At 48.9% G+C, this 17720-nt stretch overlaps 1 protein-coding gene across 1 annotated transcript in view; it reads left to right on the top strand.

The window, feature by feature from the left end:
- The window catches only part of LOC140203809 (uncharacterized), a 76024-nt gene extending 59530 nt beyond the window's left edge, over positions 1–16494 (top strand). Inside the window, exon 4 of the mRNA XM_072269897.1 lies at positions 14994–16494. Coding sequence (XP_072125998.1) covers positions 14994–15776 — 783 coding nt within the window. The 3' untranslated portion in view covers positions 15777–16494. The remainder of the gene's footprint in view (positions 1–14993) is intronic.
- Positions 16495–17720: the final 1226 nt, after the last annotated feature.

A 17720-nucleotide genomic window follows, 5' to 3' on the forward strand; every position in this document is an offset into this window, starting at 1 on the left:
ATACCAGAAAAAAAAGGTGGGGGGGGAGGGGAAAGAGGCTGGCTCGAACATGACAGGTGAAGCCAGGTGGGTGAGTAAGGTAAAGGACTGGAGAGGAAGGAATCTGATAGGAGAGGAGAGTTGACCATAGGAGAAAGGGAAGGAGAGGGGACCCAGGGGGAGGTAATAGGCAGTGAGAAGAGGTGAAAGGTCAGAGGGAAATAGAGAAAGGAGAAGGTAGGATTTAATTATCGGAAAGAGAAATCGATATTCATGCCATTAGGTCAGAGGCTACACAGATGGAGTATAAGCTGCTGCTCCTCCACCCTGAGGGAAGCCTCTTCTTGGCACAAGAGGATTGGGAAAGGGAATTGGGATTACAATGTTTGGCGACCGGGAAGTCCTGCTTGTGGCGGATAGTGCGGGGGTGCTCGACGAAGTGATCCTTGACGTACAACGGGTCTCAGAATGTAGAGGAGGCCGCATCAGACACAATAGATGACCCCAGCAGATTCACAGGTGAAGTCTTGCCTCACCCTGAAGGACTGTGTGGGGCCCTGAATGGGCAGGTGTAGCCAGGAGGCAGATTAGTGTGAGTGGGGAAGGGACAAGGGAATCACAGAGGGAGCATTTCCTGTGGAAATTGCAGAGGATAATTAGATTAGATTCGATTAGATTCAACTTTATTGTCATTGTGCTGAGTACAGATACAGAGCCAATGAAATGCAGTTAGCTTCTGACCAGAAATGCAAAGAATAGTGTTATTTACAAAATAACTGTGAATAAAAAGTAAGTGCTACAGCACACAAATATAAAAGCACTGAGACAGTACAATATGGGTGCAATACTGCTTAGCGCTGTGATGTGAGGTTCAGCAGGGTCACAGCCTCAGGGAAGAAGCTCTTCCTGTGCCTGCTGGTGTAGAAGCGGATAATGTGTTCGATGCAGAAGCTGATGGGGTGGTAGGTAAGGACAAGAGGAACACTATCACCCTTAAGGCGGTGAGAAGATGGGGTGAGCAGGGGTGAGGGCAGCATCAGTGGTGGAGGAAAGAATAAGAAAATCTTCAATGTCGTGTCCTGGGAAAGATGCTCCGGAGGTGAGGAAAATGAGAAAAGAAAATAGCATTTTTACAGGAGATAGGGTGGGAAGAGGTATAATTGAGTAGGTTTATAAAAGATGTCAGTTGGCAGCCTGTCTCCAGGGATGGAGTGAAATAGATCAAGAGAGGGGAGGGAGGTGTCAGAGACGGACCAAATGAATTTAAGAGCAGGGTAGAAGTTGGAGGCAAAGTTGATGAAATAGATGAGCTCAGCATGGGAGCATGAAGCAGCACCAATGCAGTTGTCAGTGTAGTGGAGGAAGAGTTGGGGAGTATAACTGGGGAAGGCTTCAAACATGAACTGCTCTACATATACCAAGGCAGTGAGTTCAACGTTGACTGGCAACTCTTGCAACGGCTCCGATGCCAAACTGTGTTGGTCTCTGCCATTCCTTTGGATTCATCAGCTGCGTGGAGAGTGGGAGTCTGCTGCATGGGCAACAGCTTGTTCACCATATCATACTGTCCTGACTTGCTTATCACGTAGACAGATAGCATGCAATAGCCATGGCTGACCCTGACCATCGGAGGGTCTCAAAGTAGTATATGATGAGATATACTTACATTAGAAACATAGAAAACCTACAGCACAATACTGTACCGAACATGTACTTACTTTAGAAGTTACCTAGGGTTACCCAAAGCCCTCTATGTTTCTAAGCTCCATGTACCTAACCAGGAGCATCTTAAAAGACCCCATCGTATCCGCCTCCACCACCATCACCAGCAGCCCATTCCACATTCTCACCACTCTCTGCGTAAAAAAAAACTTACCCCTAACATCTCCTCTGTACCTGCTTCCAAGCACCTTTAAACGGTACCCTCTTGTGTTAGCCATTTCAGCCCTGGGGTAAAAGCCTCTGACTATCCACACGATCAATGCCTCTCATCATCTTATACACCTCTATCAGGTCACCTCTCATCCTCTGTTGCTCCAAGGAGAAAAGGCTGAGTTCACTCAACCTATTCTTATAAGGCACACTCCCCAATCCAGGCAACATCCTCTGCACCCTTCTATAGTTTCCACATCCTTCCTGTAGTGAGGCGACCAGAACTGAGCACAGTACTCCAAGTGGGGTCTGACCAGGTTCCTATATAGCTGCAACATTACCTCTCGGCTTTTAAGCTCAATCCCACGGTTGGTGAAGGCCAATGCACCATATGCCTTCTTAACCACAGAGTCAACCTGCACAGCAGCTTTGAGTGTCCTATGGACTCAGACCCCAAGATCCCTTTGATCCTCCACACTGCCAAGAGTCTTACCATTAATACTATATTCTGCCATCATATTTGACCTACCAAAATGAACCACCTCACACTTATCTGGGTTGAACTCCATCTGCCACTTCTCAGCCCAGTTTTGCATCCCATCGGTGTCCTGCTGTAACCTCTGACAACCCTCCACACTATCCACAACACACCCAACCTTTGTGTCATCAGCAGCTTTACTAAACCATACTTCCACTTCCTTATCCAGGTCATTTATAAAAATCACGAAGAGAAGGGGTCCTAGAACAGATCCCTGAGGCACACCACTGGTCACCGGCCTCCATGCAGAATATGACCTGTCTACAACCACTCTTTGCCTTCTGTTAGCAGGCCACTTCTGGATCCACAAAGCAAGGTGCATCCTTACCTTCTCAATAAGCCTTGCATGGGGTACCTTATCAAATGCCTTGCTGAAATCCATATACACTACACGTACTGCTCTACCTTCATCAATGTGTTTAGTCACATCATCAAAAAATTAAATCAGGCTCGTAAGGCACGACTTGCCTTTGACAAAGCCATGCTGACTATTCCTAATCATATTATGCCCCTCCAAATGTTCATAAATCCTGCCTCTCTGGATCTTTTCCATCAGTTTACCAACCACTGAAGTAAGACTCACTGGTCTATAATTTCCTGGGCTATCTCTACTCCCTTTCTTGAATAAGGGAACAACCATACATTGTCTTGAAGTTTGAACTTTGGAGATAAATCTTGTAAATTGTCTTCAGTTCATCGAAGTCGTTAGCAGTTTTCCTTTGTAGTAACAAAATAACTGTTGTTGATCCTTCAAACAGAAGTCAAAACTCTTCAAGACAGAAGTAAAGGGAGAAGGAGTCAGGAAAGCCCATTGTGAATACCTTTCCTCTACACTGAAAAGAGTGCAAACTTGTTTGTTAAAATAGGAACTCATTCAAATACCGGAAACACTCCTTATGTGCTGCTGGGAATAGACTGTGGAGTTTGCCACAACAGTACAGTGATACTATTCGGGTACCTGACACAGCAGGTTCAGTAAAGATGTTTTCTCACACACGATGGGCTACATATTTGCCCGTGTAAGTGAGCGCTCGTAACAGAGGACTCTTTGATCTACGGGCTGTTCCCGGGGATGCACACAGAGACCAACATCCAGTGCTGTTGGCAGATCATCAACTCGGTGAAAGACGCCCTTTGGTCGGCCCAAAACCTGATGGTCTACCAGCACATGGAGATGTCCGTGGCAGAATGCTGCCGACTGGCACATTCCTGGCTGCAGGAGTAAGTGCTGAGGAACGCGCTGAAACTTGGTGCAGCCACTGCAAGGGCCCAGTAGGGAAGAACCATGTTTTAGGGTTCTTCGCCCACGGGAGTGGGAGGTGTCGGGTGGTGGGGAGTATACCCCTCAACAAAGGTGGACAAAGATGAACCAACAGAGTGCTACGTGAGCGGCTGAAAGTGTGGAAATGTATAAAATACAATGGTAAGGTTTGTAAAGGATTAAGAGTCATTGAATGGTTTATTGTAAATAATTTTATCTTGAATAAATTATAGTTTGTTAAAAAAAAGTGAGCACTCGGGTGCAGTCAGAAGGCAGGTGTGGCTGTATGCCACCGTGTGACACACTCTGCACGTACACACGCTCACTCTCATGCTCGCGTAATGCACACACACACGGTGTGGTGTAATGCTCACCACCCTCCCCCCACCGTGCAGATCTCATGTATATATGCATTCATATAGGCGTGTGCGTGGAAGTCCCGTGTGCACACAGATGGACAGTCCCTTGTGAGCACTCGTGCAAGGCTCCTGCACACGGCTCCGCACAATGAGTGCCCACAATGAGGCCAGCACCGACACAGTCACAAACCAGTGCCCATGCTGTTATGCTTAAACACCAACCTATGTGCTATCTTTGAATTGGGACTCGTTGGTCAATTACTTTCATTACCAACAGGCGTCAGTTCTCCCTACACGACTCCCTTGTCCATTCATACCCCCCATCCCTCCCCACTGATCTCCCTCCTGGCACTTATCCTTGTAAGTGGAACAAGTGCTACACATGCCCTTACACTTCCTCCCTCACCACCATTCAGGGACCCAACAGTCCTTCCAGGTGAGGCGACACTTCACCTGTGAGTCGGCTGGGGTGATATACTGCGTCCGGTGCTCCCAATGTGGACTTCTATATATTGGCCAGACCCGACGCAGACTGGGAGACCATTTCGCTGAACACCTACGCTCTGTCCGCCAGAGAAAGCAGGATCTCCCAGTGGCCACACATTTTAATTCCACATCCCATTCCCATTCTGATATGTCTATCCACGGCCTCTACTGTAAAGATGAAGCCACACTCAGGTTGGAGGAACAACACCTTATATTCCATCTGGGTAGTCTCCAACCTGATGGCATGAACATTGACTTTTCAAACTTCCGCTAATGCCCCACCTCCCCCTCGTACCCCATCCGTTATTTGTTTATATACACACATTCGTTCTCTCACTCTCCTTTTTCACCCTCTGTCCCTCTGACTATACCCCTTACCCATCCTCTGGGTCCCCCCCCCCTTTTCCTTCTCCCTGGACCTCCTGTCCCATGATCCTCTCATATCTCTTTTGCCAATCACCTGTCCAGCTCTTGGCTCCATCCCTCCCCCTCCTGTCTTCTCCTATCATTTCGGATCTCCCCCTCCCCCTCCGCCTCCCACTTTCAAATCTCTTACTAACTCTTCCTTCAGTTAGCCCTGACAAAGGATCTCGGCCTGAAACGTCGACTGTACCTCTTCCTAGAGATGCTGCCTGGCCTGCTGCGTTCACCAGCAACTTTGATGTGTGTTACCTCAGTTTTATTTATTCATTTACGGGATGAGGGCGTTACCAGCTAAGCCAGCATTTATTGCCCATCCGTAGTTGCCCTTGAGGTGGTGATGAGCTGCCTTCTTGACCCACTACAGTCCCTGAGGTGTAGGTACACCCACAGTGCTGTTAGGGAGGGGTTTCCATGATTCTGACCCAGCGACAATGAAGGAACGGCGGTGTGTTTCCGAGTCAGGATGGTGAGTGACTTGGAGGGGGGTTTCCAAGTGGTGGTGTTCCCAGGTATCTACTGTTCTCAGCCTTCTAGATGGTAGTGGTCGTGGGTCTGAAAGGTGCTGCCTTAGGAACTTTGGTGTGATGTTGCAGTGCACCTTGTAGACAGTTCACACTGCTGCAACTGTTGGTCGATGGTGGAGGGATTGGATGCTTGTGGAAGGGGTACCAATCAAGTGGGCTGCCTCGTACTGGATGGTGTCAAGCTTTTTGAGTGTTGATGGAGCTGCACTCATCCAGGTGAGTGGTGAGTATTCCATTACGCTCCTGACCTGAGGCTTGTAGATGGTGGGCAGGCTTTGGGGAGTCAGGAGGTGAGCTACAAATCACAGGATTCCTGGCCTTTGACCTGCTCTGGTAGCCACAGTGTTTATATGGCTAGACCAGTTCAGTATCCTGTCAATGGTAACCCCCAGAATGTTGATAGGTTGATAGTAGGGATGATACTTTATACTTTATTGTCGCCAAACAATTGATACTAGAACGTACAATCATCAGAGCGATATTTGATTCTGCGCTTCCTGCTCCCTGGTATTCAGTTAATAAACCTATTTGAAAAGATAACTTTACTAATTCCAGTTGAACTACCTACAGGAGCAGGGTAGTTAGCATGGATGAGGGCTGTTCTGTCCGGTCTCCTCCCCAACCCCCACGCCACCTCTGGCCGTGCATCCCTTCTGGCCCTGCAGGTTATTCCCTTCCCGGGAATTACTTTCTCCATCCGGCTGGAGCTCCCAGATCGCTCTGGCCCAAGCGAGACGGGAAGCCAACCCGGATCAGGTGAAGGAGGGACAACTAACCCGTCCCAGCCACATGCCCGACTGACGTCACTGGACGGGAGATGGCTGATCAGCCCATCCAACCTGTTCGTGGACGTGGCACACTGATGTCTTTCTTCCCAGTAAATTATCTTCCCCTCCACTGCCGTCAGGATTCCCGACTGATGCTATCTCTGGCCCCGTTAAGAAGCTCGGACCCTCACTGCCCCCACGGGGGTGCGGAGATAGCACCCTCCCTCCCCACTGCCTCTTTCGCCCCAACACATGACACAACCTGCTGCTCCCATGGGCAGGGAGTTAAAGTGCAGAACTAGAACGGGAGAGGGTTGTAACCAGGGGTGCAGTGCTAGCTGGAGCTCACCGGCGCGCGTCCGGCAGCTCTTCGAGAAAAAAGCCAAAATAAACAAGCTAATTGATTAGGTCCCCCCCCCCCCCTCAGGGTGATTTGAGTATCTCAGAAACTGCTGATCTCCTGGGATTTTTATGCACAACAGACTCCGGAGTTTACAAAGAATGGTGCCAAAAACGAACAAAAAAATCCAGCGAGTGGCTGTTCTGTGAGCAAAAACACCTTGTTAAATCCACTCGCTGGATGTTTTTTTTATTCAGTTGGAGTTGGACATTCAGAAGCCTGAAGACACACACTCAACAATTCAGGAACAGCCTCTTCCCCTCTGCCATCCGATTTCTGAATGGACATTGAACCTGTGAACACAACCTCACGACTTTTCTTTTTGCGCTACTTATTTAATAAGACGTGACAAGATGTGCGCCCCTCTGGCCTTTATTCCGCGTCCTACAGCGCAATGCTACTTCAGCGTCACTCACAGCTGTGAGCCACTTACGAGCAGAGCTGGGACGTAGCGGCTCTCCCGTCCGGCCTCTCCGAATCAGGTTTAAAATCACCGGCATGCGTTTTGAAATCTGTTGTCTTTCCAGCAGCAGTAATAATAGAAAAAAGAACTGAATTGCAGTATATATTAAATAAGAGGTGCAAAAATAGAAATAAAAAAGTGTTGAGGTAGTGTTCACGGGTTCAATGTCCATTCAGAGATCAGATGGCAGAGGGGAAGAAGCTGTTCCTGAATCACTGACACACAAAATACTCTGCAGATGCTGGGGGCAAAGCAACACTCACAACACGCTGGAGGAACTCAGCAGGTCGGGCAACATCCGTGGAAAAGATCGGCGGACGTTTCGGGCCGGAACCCTTCGTCAGGACTCACCGGCCTAACGAAGGGTTTTGGCCCGAAACGTCGACCGATCTTTTTCACTGATGCTGCCCGACCTGCTGAGTTCCTCCAGCGTGTTGTGGGTGTTGTCCTGAATCGCTGAGTGTGTGCCTTCAGGCTCCTGTACCTCCTCCCTGATGGTAGCAGTGAGAAGAGGGCATGTCCTGGGTGATGGGGGTCCTTAATGATGGATGCCTCCTTTCTGAGGCATTGCTTCTTGAAGATGTCCTGGATACTAGGGAGGCTGGTGCCCATGATGGAGCTGACTCGAGTTTACAACTCTCTGCAGCTCGCTTCGATCCTGTGCAGTAGCTGCCCCCCTCCCCCCATACCAGCCAGCGATGCGGCCGGTCAGAATGCTCCCCACAGCACGTCTGCGGAGATCTGCGAGTGTCTTTGGTGACAGACCAAATCTCCTCAAACTCCAAATGAAATACAGCCGCCATCGCGCCTGCTTTGTGGCCGCACCGATACGCTGGGCCCAGGAAACATCCTCAGAGATGTTTACATCTGAATCTGAAACCCAGCACACACCCTCTTCTCATTGCTACTGTCAAAGTGGAGGTACAGGAGCCAGAAAACACACACTCAATGATTCAGGAACAGCTTCTTCCCCTCTGCCATCCGATTTCCGAATGGACATTGAACCAATGAACACCACCTCACTACTTTTCTTTCTGCGCTACTAATATAATTTATTATATATATTTACTGTAATTCACGTTTTTTCTCTGTTATTATTAATTTTACTGCTGCTGCTAAGTTGACAAATTTCCACGACAAGTACCGTTGATATTAAATCTGATTCTGAGACGCTTCTGTGGAGAAAGATTTGGTTAAGATCTCACCAATCCTTGTGGTTCACACAAAGACGAGCGCATAGAACCATCAACACGCTGGAGACTGCACATCCAGAGGCTGCCTTCATCGTCGCCGGTGACTTTAATCGAGCGTCGCTGAAGAGAGTCTCTCCGACGTTTTGTCAGCACATCCAGGTGAGCACTCGTGGCGATAACACACTTGACCACTGTTACATTCCCTCCGCAACGCTTACAAAGCTCTCCCTCGATCAGCTTTTGGAAAATCAGATCACTCTCAATCCTGCTTCTGCCAACGTTCAGACAGAATCTGAAACAAGAGGCGGCCGTAGTTGAAACCGTCCACTGTTGGTCCGACCAGCCAGCCTCAACGGTGCAGGACTACTTCGCTGACGTCGACTGGAATGTCTTCCACGATGAGGATGTCTCCGAGTTCACGGATGGAGTCACGTGCTTCATCCGGAAGCACATCGACAATATTGTCCCCCAGAGATCGGTCAGGGTCTTCGCGAACCAGAAACCCTGGCTCAATAGTTCCGTGCCAGCAGCACTTTGTCAGGACGCTGGAGCACGGATCCAGTCACAGACCCAGCACTGTGCACACAGTGAGATTAAGTAACAAATCCCAGGGTGCAAACAAAGTCAGCGTCAAAGTTCAGGCAGAGATCAAAACATCCAGAGAAATCCAAAAATCTGAATCAGGAAACAGGCAGAGTTGATATTCAGACAGACAGAGTTCAGATACGAATGCTAGAAAGGCTCCGGAAAATTCACCGACACAATCTGGCAACAAACAGATTGATTTTACTGCTGCTGCTAAGTTAACAAATTTTCACGACAAATACCGTTGATATTAAGCACAGGATGGAAATACACCGAGCAACAAACAGCGAGGCAGATGATAGGTGGAACACAATGAGACACAGCTGGCAGCAACACAGGTAATAATGAGAAACAGGTGAGAGACGGAGTACTCAGTGATACAGGGGCCGGAGTAGAGCAGGAGTGGGGACAGGAGCACATGGCAATACAAAACTACAGCTGGGGGAAGCACACAGAAAGACAGAGTTCAACTGGAGGTACTGACACATTTACAGCGCGACATTGAGCTTACATCGCTGGAGATCAACTAGAGCTCAGAAAACCAGCTAAGATCTATGCAAAGCTATCAAGGCTGCGAAGCAACAATATAGGGAAAAGACTGAGTCAAGATTCACAACGAATAGCACACGTGACTTGCGGCGAGGGCTGGATACCATCGCAGACTTCAAAGACAAACGTTGTGGTGCTGCCAACATTGCAGCCTCTCTCTCAGATGAGCTCAATTGCTTTCATACTTGGGTTCGATGTCGCTAACTCTGAGCCTCCGAGGAAAGCCACCGCTACAACCTGCAACCTGGTCATCTCTGAGGCTGAGGGACGCAGATGTTTCCAACGAGTGGACAGTCGCAAGGCTGCAGGACCGGACGGCACCCCAGGGCAAGTACTCAGGATGTGCACAGCACAACTGGCAGGTGTATTTACAAACATTTTTAATCTCTCCCTCTTCCAGTGTAGAGTGCCCTTCTGCTTCAAATTATCCACCAATGACCCTGTACCAAAAGAGACCAAGGTAACATGCTTGAACGACTGGTGTCCTGTCCAAATCACCTCAAGAATAAGCAAATGTTTTGAGAGTCTGGTCAAGGATTACATCTGCAGCTTGCTACCCCCTACAATTCACTGATCAACAGACGATGCAAAAGCCACAGCTCTACATACTGTCCTTACACATCTGGAGAAGAAGGATGCTTATGTGAGAAACACAATCAAAGTTGCTGGTAAACGCAGCAGGCCAGGCAGCATCTATTGGAAGAGTTTCAGTCGACGTTTCAGGCCGAGACCCATTGTCAGGACTAACTGAGACAGTCCTTCCAGGTGAGGCGACACTTCACCTGTGAGTCGGCTGGGGTGATATACTGCATCCAGTGCTCCCGATGTGGCCTTTTATATATTGGCGAGACCCGACGCAGACAGGGAGACCGTTTCGCTGAACACCTACGCTCTGTCCGCCAGAGAAAGCAAGATCTCCCAGTGGCCACATATTTTAATTCCACGTCCCATTCCCATTCTGACATGTCTATCCACGGCCTCCTCTACTGTAAAGATGAAGCCACACTCAGGTTGGAGGAACAACATCTTATATTCCATCTGGGTAGCCTCCAACCTGATGGCATGAACATCGACTTCTCTAACTTCCACTAGTGCCCCATCTCCCCCTAGTACCCCATACGTTATTTATTTTTATACATACATTCTTTCTCTCACTCTCCTTTTTCTCCCTCTGTCCCTCTGACTATACCCCTTGCCCATCCTCTGTTTTCCCCCCACCCCATCTTTCTCCCCAGATCTCCTGTCCCATGATCCTCTCATATCCCCTTTGCCAATCACCTCTCCAACTTTTGGCTCCATCCCTCCCCCTCCTGTCTTCTCCTATCATTTTGGATCTCCCCCTCCTCCTCCAACTTTCAAATCTCTTACTACTCTTCCTTCAGTTAGTCCTGATGAAGGGTCTCGGCCTGAAACGTCGACTGAAACTCTTCCAATAGATGCTGCCTGGCCTGCTGCGTTTACCAGCAACTTTGATGTGTGTTGCTTGAATTTCCAGCATCTGCAGAATTCCTGTTGCTACTTATGTGAGAATGTTGCTCTTGGACTACAGTTCATCATTCAACACCATAGTTCCATCCAGACTCGACAAGAAACTCAGAGAACTCAGCCTTGACCCTGCCTTGTGCAGCTGGATCCTGGGCTTCCTGTCAGATTGCCAGCAGGGTGTAAGAGTGGGCTCCCTCACCTCCAACTCTCTGACTCTCAATACAGGAGCCCCTCAGGGCTGTGTACTAAGTCCTCTCCTTTACTCCCTGTATACCCATAGCTGTATCGCCACCCACAGCCCATTCTGCCAATTGAATTTGCTGACGACACTACATTGATCGGCCTTACCTCAAACAATAACGAGGTGGCCTACAGGTAAGAAGTCATCTCTCTGACACAGTGGTGTCAAGAGCGCCTTTGTTTTTGCGATATTGAGGGAGAGGTTGTTTTCTTGACACCACTGTGTCAGAGAGATGACTTCTTACCTGTAGGCCACCTCGTTGAGAACTTCCCATGATTCAGGACATTTACAAGGACAGGTGTGTAAAAAGGGCCCGTAGGATCATTGGGGACCCGAGTCACCCGAAGCACAATCTATTCCAGCTGCTACCATCCGGGAAGCGGTACCGCAGCATAAAAGCCAGAACCAACAGGCTCCAGGACAGCTTCTTCCACCAGGCCATCAGACTGATGAACTCACGTTGATTTCAGTGTACTCTATATTACATTGACTGTTCTATTTATTATACAGTATTATAAATTACTACGATTGCACATTCAGATGGAGACGTAACGTAAAGATGTATGAGAAGGATGTAAGAAATAAAGTCAATTCAATTCAAGAGAGCCTTTTTCGTTCCCCACGCGAAATCACTGACAGACTGTTAGTCTGTTTAATAAAAGACAGTTTGCGCTGTCAGACACTTGGAATCGCAGGTTCCTACCCAGAAGTCCTTGCGCGTCGGCGGTGACAGGCCGGTCAAGTACGCATGCGCAGAGAGCGGAGCCGCTGGCCGAACGGCGCGCATGCGTCCGGCGGATGAAAAGCTGCGGAAGGTCGGCGGCAGGTAGGAGTGGGGCTTTGGGTCGCGGTTTCATCAGCACTGGGCTCGCCTCTCGATCGGGGGAACCATTGCTACGAGCTCCGGCACGTCGTAGCCCAGTCCGCTGGGACGGTGCCCTCCGTCCCCTCTCCGTTGGTCCATGGTACATATCCGGGCCCCGGGAAGTTTTCCGTTGGTGGGCGAAGGCGCTGTCGCTGCGTTTGATAGACAGGTTTCTGAAACCTGTTGCCTTCTGGGTATCGAAGCAGCCATGGTTGACCCTCCAGTGCTTTTCCATCCCGTCTGCAGAAAGTGCTCGGAATTGCAGTACGAGGGAATTGGAGCGGCTAGATCACTAGTTTTCCTGGAGACTGGCAAGCTCTAGCAATCGCGTTTCTGCTGTGTACATACATCTATTGATGCTTCTGGACACATCTTCAGTGATGTTCCTGGAATCATCGGGTGTTTCGGGTTTTTCAACATCATACAACCTCCTCCAGGTGACCCAGCCGGGGCTGATCAGACCCCAGCTTGTGTCCAGATGGCTAGCTCACACCCCTTGCTTTTCCACCCCGTCCGCAGAAAGTGCTCGGAATTGCAGTACGAGGGAATTGGAGCGGTTAGATCCCCGGATCTCCTAGAGACTGGCAAGCTCTAGCAATCGCGCTTAAAGGATTTGAAAAATATAATGTGGATCTCGGATGAAGAAATTTGAAGGCAGCTTTCAGGGAAATGAGTTATGGATATTGTTCCCAGTTAAAACCCAAGGCGAACATTGAGGTCTCAAAGAAGCACCAGGCTCTTTGAACAAAAGGGGATAACTACACTCACTTGTCCATATATTGCGATTTTCCACAACCAATTATCTCACTTTAAGGACTTTTTATCTGTTATCTCAATGTTGTCGTTATTTGTGGAGCAGACTCAAATGGCCTGACTCTGCTCGTATATCTTATTTATTTATATTTATATTTATATTTGCATTTGCAGAGTTTGTTGTCTTCTGCACTCTGGTTGATCTTTCATTGATCCTGTTACAGTTACTATTCTATAGATTTGCTGAGTATGCCCACAGGGAAATGAATCTCAGGGTTGTATATGGTGACATATATGTACTTTGAAAATAAATTTACTTTGAATTTTGGAAAAGAAGGCACTGGGTCTACCTTCCAGTCAATTAAAATGTCAGTTAGTGCTACATAGAAAATAAATCCTTGTTTCAGCTTTAGTATTTGTCTAGAAAATCACCTTTAGGACACAGAATAGTACAGCACTTTACAGGCCCTTCGGCCCACAATGTCGTGCCAACCCTCAAACCCTGCCTCCCATATAACCCCCCCCACCTTAAATTCCTCCATATACCTGTCTTCAAGGTCTTCTAACCTTTCACATGTGAGAATGTTTTGCCCCATTAATTCCGTGTACAAAATGATATCAAACACATTGTCCTGGGTAACAAGTGACCTATAGCTTTCACATCACAGAAGTGCCACAAGTTAATGATCTCCATCGAGAACACCTAATCACTTCTTCTAGGTGCTAACTGGCATCGGGCTCGGTGAGTTCACCTGGTGGTGGAGCGGGGGCGCCAGGGTCAGAGTCAGCCGTAAGTCTCCAGGAGCAGCCATGTAACATTATGTGCTCGTTGTAGCGCTGGGAGACATGTTGCAGGACTTGAAATCATCCTAAAGGAGAGAGACAGGCTGAGCGAAGTCATAGATTAGGCCATTTCTGCCCATCATCAGTTTGATACAGACAGAAAGACAGCCAGAGAAGTTGGTGGTCAGTCGAAATGCCTCCACTGTGCCCAGTTAGAAGGTGAGGAGAGTTTCACCAACTAAAATTATCTAATCTAGAAGCCCTGTCGTTCACCCATTGATGTCTTTTATATTTTTTCTTTTACAGGTTAGAAACGGCAATGGATTTTTGTGCAGGGATCTTGGATGCAACAGTGCGTCTCCAGAACTTGAATACCACGGACCATTGAATGTGGAGGAGGAGATGCTTGAGAAGGCAGCATGCCATCCGCAGCAAGGAGAACCCCCAACGTGTGCTGAGTGTAGGGGTGAGATTTGCGTGAACCAACCTGAAGATTTACTGAAGGAGTGATCAGATATTTCCTATCTCCGTGGTGCTTTGGACAGCAAACCTTGCGGTTTCTTTAACATTTTTACGAGGCCAACGCTCATCCCGGCACGGATAGAAAACCAGCAAGGAGCCGGCTGGATTCGAACCCAGGACCACGCGCCTCGAAGTCCGGTGTGCATGCCTCTACACCACCAGCCAGCCCTTGTAACACCAGTATATCTGTTGTGGGTCATTGGAGATCTCATCCCAACTAACAAAACACACCGTGTCTGAAATGAAGTGTTCCGTTTTAATTCAGTGAGACCCACTGGAACTGGGGTGCTGAGAACATTTGTCCGCCAGAGGTCGGGTTTTCAACGACACGTTGACTGTGCAAGAGATTCACGACGTCTAACTTCGAATCGTCAGAGAAGGGATAGCGGGGAGAAGTAATTCGCCTCCTCTCAGTGCGGGAGGGGATTCACTCACTCAGCTGACCCACAGATATACCGGTGAGTTCGCACTGCGGAGAGGCCCCTCACCTGCTGTCTGCGTGGGAGGGGGGGCCCTCGATCGTTCCAGCTACTGACATAGAGGTGAGTTGACGCGGGAGAGAGCCCGGTCGACTGCTCCGTGTGCGGGAAAGGAGTCACTAATTCATCCCACTTGGCGGGACATCAGCGAGGGCTACTCACCTGCTGACACCGTGGGCGGGATTCATTGAATTACCTCACCCGCAGGCACAGCAGGGAGGTTGCACAGGAGAGGGACGATTCACCTGTTCCGTGTGCCGGAAGGAATTCACTCTTATTGCACGTGATGAGTCACCAGGCAGATCACACTGCGGAGAGGCTGTTCACCTGCTCAGACTGCGGGAAGGCGTTTACCGATTCGTCCCACCTAAAGACACACCAGCGAGTTCACAGTGGGGAGAGGCCCTTTGTCTGCCCCATCTGCGGCAAGGGATTTGCTCAGTCATCTGGGCTGCTGACCCACGAGCGGATTCACACGGGGGAGAGACCGTTCGCCTGCCCCGTGTGCGGGAAGGGATTCGCTCACTCCTCCAACCTGATGATGCACCAGCGGGTTCACACCGGGGAGCGGCCGTTCACCTGCTCGGACTGCGGGATGGCGTTTGCACAGTCGACCCACCTGCAGAAGCACCAGCGAGTTCACACCGGGGAGCGGCCGTTTTTCTGCCCCGTGTGCGGGAAGAGGTTCACCCTCTCGAGTGGCCTGGTGAAACACCAGCACGTTCACACCGGGGAGAAGCCGTTCACCTGCTCTGAGTGTGGGAAGGGATTCATTGAGCTGTCCAAGCTGATGAGTCACCAGCGAGTTCACACCGGGGAGAGGCCGTTCACCTGCTCGGACTGTGGGAAGAAATTCAGTACCTCATCTACTGTACTGAGGCACCAGCGAGTTCACTCCGGGGAGAGGCCGTTCAACTGCTCTGACTGTGAGAAGCGGTTTACTGTGGCGTCCCACCTGCAGGAACACCAGCGAGTTCACAGTGGGGAGAGGCCGTTTATCTGCCCCGTCTGCGGGAAGGGATTCACCCAGTCGTCTGTTCTGCAGAGGCACCGGCGGGTTCACACCGGGGAGCGGCCGTTCACCTGCTCTGACTGCGGGAAGGGGTTCACCCAGTTATCTCACCTACAGACCCACCTGCGAGTGCACACCGGGGAGAGGCCGTTCACCTGCTCCAAATGCGGGAAAGGATTCACTCAGTCATCCAACCTTGTGAAACACCAGCAGGTTCACACGGGGGAAAAAGTTTAAATAAGCTGCATGCTGGATACTTAACCATCGCAGTTGCTGAATCCAGAGCCAACTTCAAAGTGACTGTTGGCGTCAGACTCTTATTGTCTGGTGTCAGACAATTATTGTTGCTACTCGTCATGCCCTGTTCCCCACCCTGGTCACTGGGCAAGGGGAGAGTTTCCTCTGCTGATCGTCACCTGTAACGGGACTGGATTTTAATTCTCAGCATCTGTGACTAATAAATAAATTCTATTTTAAACTCGCTCTCAAGTACAGGTGCACATTCCTTTATCCGAAATTCTGAAGTACAAAAAGCTCCGAAAACCGAAGTTTTTTTTTCGCCGACAGCTGATGTCACTCAGGTGTGACGTGGCAGCGCTAGCAGAGGCCGCCAGACGTCAGTTGTGGCTCAGCGCTCGTACTGGTTACACCTGCATTTGCTGTCCGCTGGTATTTTGTGTTCAGTGCTGACTTTGTGTTTAATTTCGCTGTGCAAATGTCAAAAAGAGCGGCAGATACCCCTACGGGTAACAATGAGAAAAAGAGAAGGAAGCGTCTATCATTATCAATAACGCAGAAAGTGGAGCTATTGCAGAAACTTGATCGTGGGGTGTCTGTGTGGCATCTTACTGAAGAAAATAGTGTCGGAACGACCACTGTATATGATTTAAATAAACAGAAGGGCAAGTTACTGAAGTTTTACAGTGACAGTGACGTTCTACATTTATTCCAATAAGTCATTTACCATGTGTTTGATTCGGTTCGTTTGAAGCTGTATATTATTCCCTAAACAATACAGTATAACAACTATTTACATAGCAGTTACATTGTATTAGGTATTATAAGTAATCTAGAGATGATTTAAAGTATACAGGAGGATGAGCGTAGGTTTGGTGCACCGCCCGGTCCTAAAGTCCACCTCACTAAGACGGGTTAAATAAGGGACTGGAGCATACGTGTTTTTTGTATTGGCGGGGGGGGGGGGGCGCGGGGAGGTGGTCTGAAATCCGAAAAATTCTGAATTCCGAAATGCAACTGTCCCCAAGGATTTCGGATAAGGGATTGTGGACCTGTACTCAGTGAATCTACAAAGCACCCAGTGTACAGCGGGGAGTTGACCCAGCCCAGCTGGTTTCTGTGCCACGGTAACCCTTTTAAATCCATCCTCGCTGTCGGCCTCTCCCTTTCCCTGTGGCGATGGGTTCCAAATGGTCACCACTCTGCGGGTGAAGAGGTTTCCCTTGAATTTCCTGCAGACTGAGGAAGGTGAGTTCAGTTACAAACACAAGAGATTCTGCAGACGCTGGAAATCCAAAGCAACACACACAAAATGCTGGAGGAACTCAGCAGGTCAGGCAGCATCTGTGGGGATGAATAAGCAGTCGACGTTTCGGGCCGAGACCCTTTATCAGGACATGTCTGACGAGTTCTTCGTCCCTCAGATCTCTAGCTGAGGAAGAATGACATTGGTTACAACCCCCTTATTCCCTGCTCTTTTAAACATGTATAGTTAACTGTCACTGCTTTTAAAGGGCTGTGCTTCACACCGCGGAGTTGTTACAATACAACTCTAAAGTCTAAAAGGAAAGTTGGGGATGTTTAGTGGAACAAGGTCAGAAATTGGAGACGGGGCAGTACAGGATGGGATTTGAGGCTCTGGACAGTAATACAGCTAAAAGTGTATGATGCAGAGCAGGGGAGTGTGGGAATGAATTAAACAAAAGCAGCATTTAGAGATGATTGACAGAGAAAAAAACAACTTTTATTTTTGCAACTGCAAGTATGTTGACTTTGACTTTTTAACACCTGCAATGTCTGTTTACATTGAGTACATTGCTTGTGGAGCTCAAAGTAAATTTTATTATCAAAGTACGTGTATGTTACTACATACAGCCCTGAGGTTCATTTTCTTGTGAGCATAGCCGGCAAATCTGAAGAATAGTAAGTATGACAGGATTAATG

This window comes from Mobula birostris, chromosome 10 (genome assembly GCF_030028105.1).
Source record: "Mobula birostris isolate sMobBir1 chromosome 10, sMobBir1.hap1, whole genome shotgun sequence".
In the NCBI taxonomy this organism is placed as follows: domain Eukaryota; kingdom Metazoa; phylum Chordata; class Chondrichthyes; order Myliobatiformes; family Myliobatidae; genus Mobula; species Mobula birostris.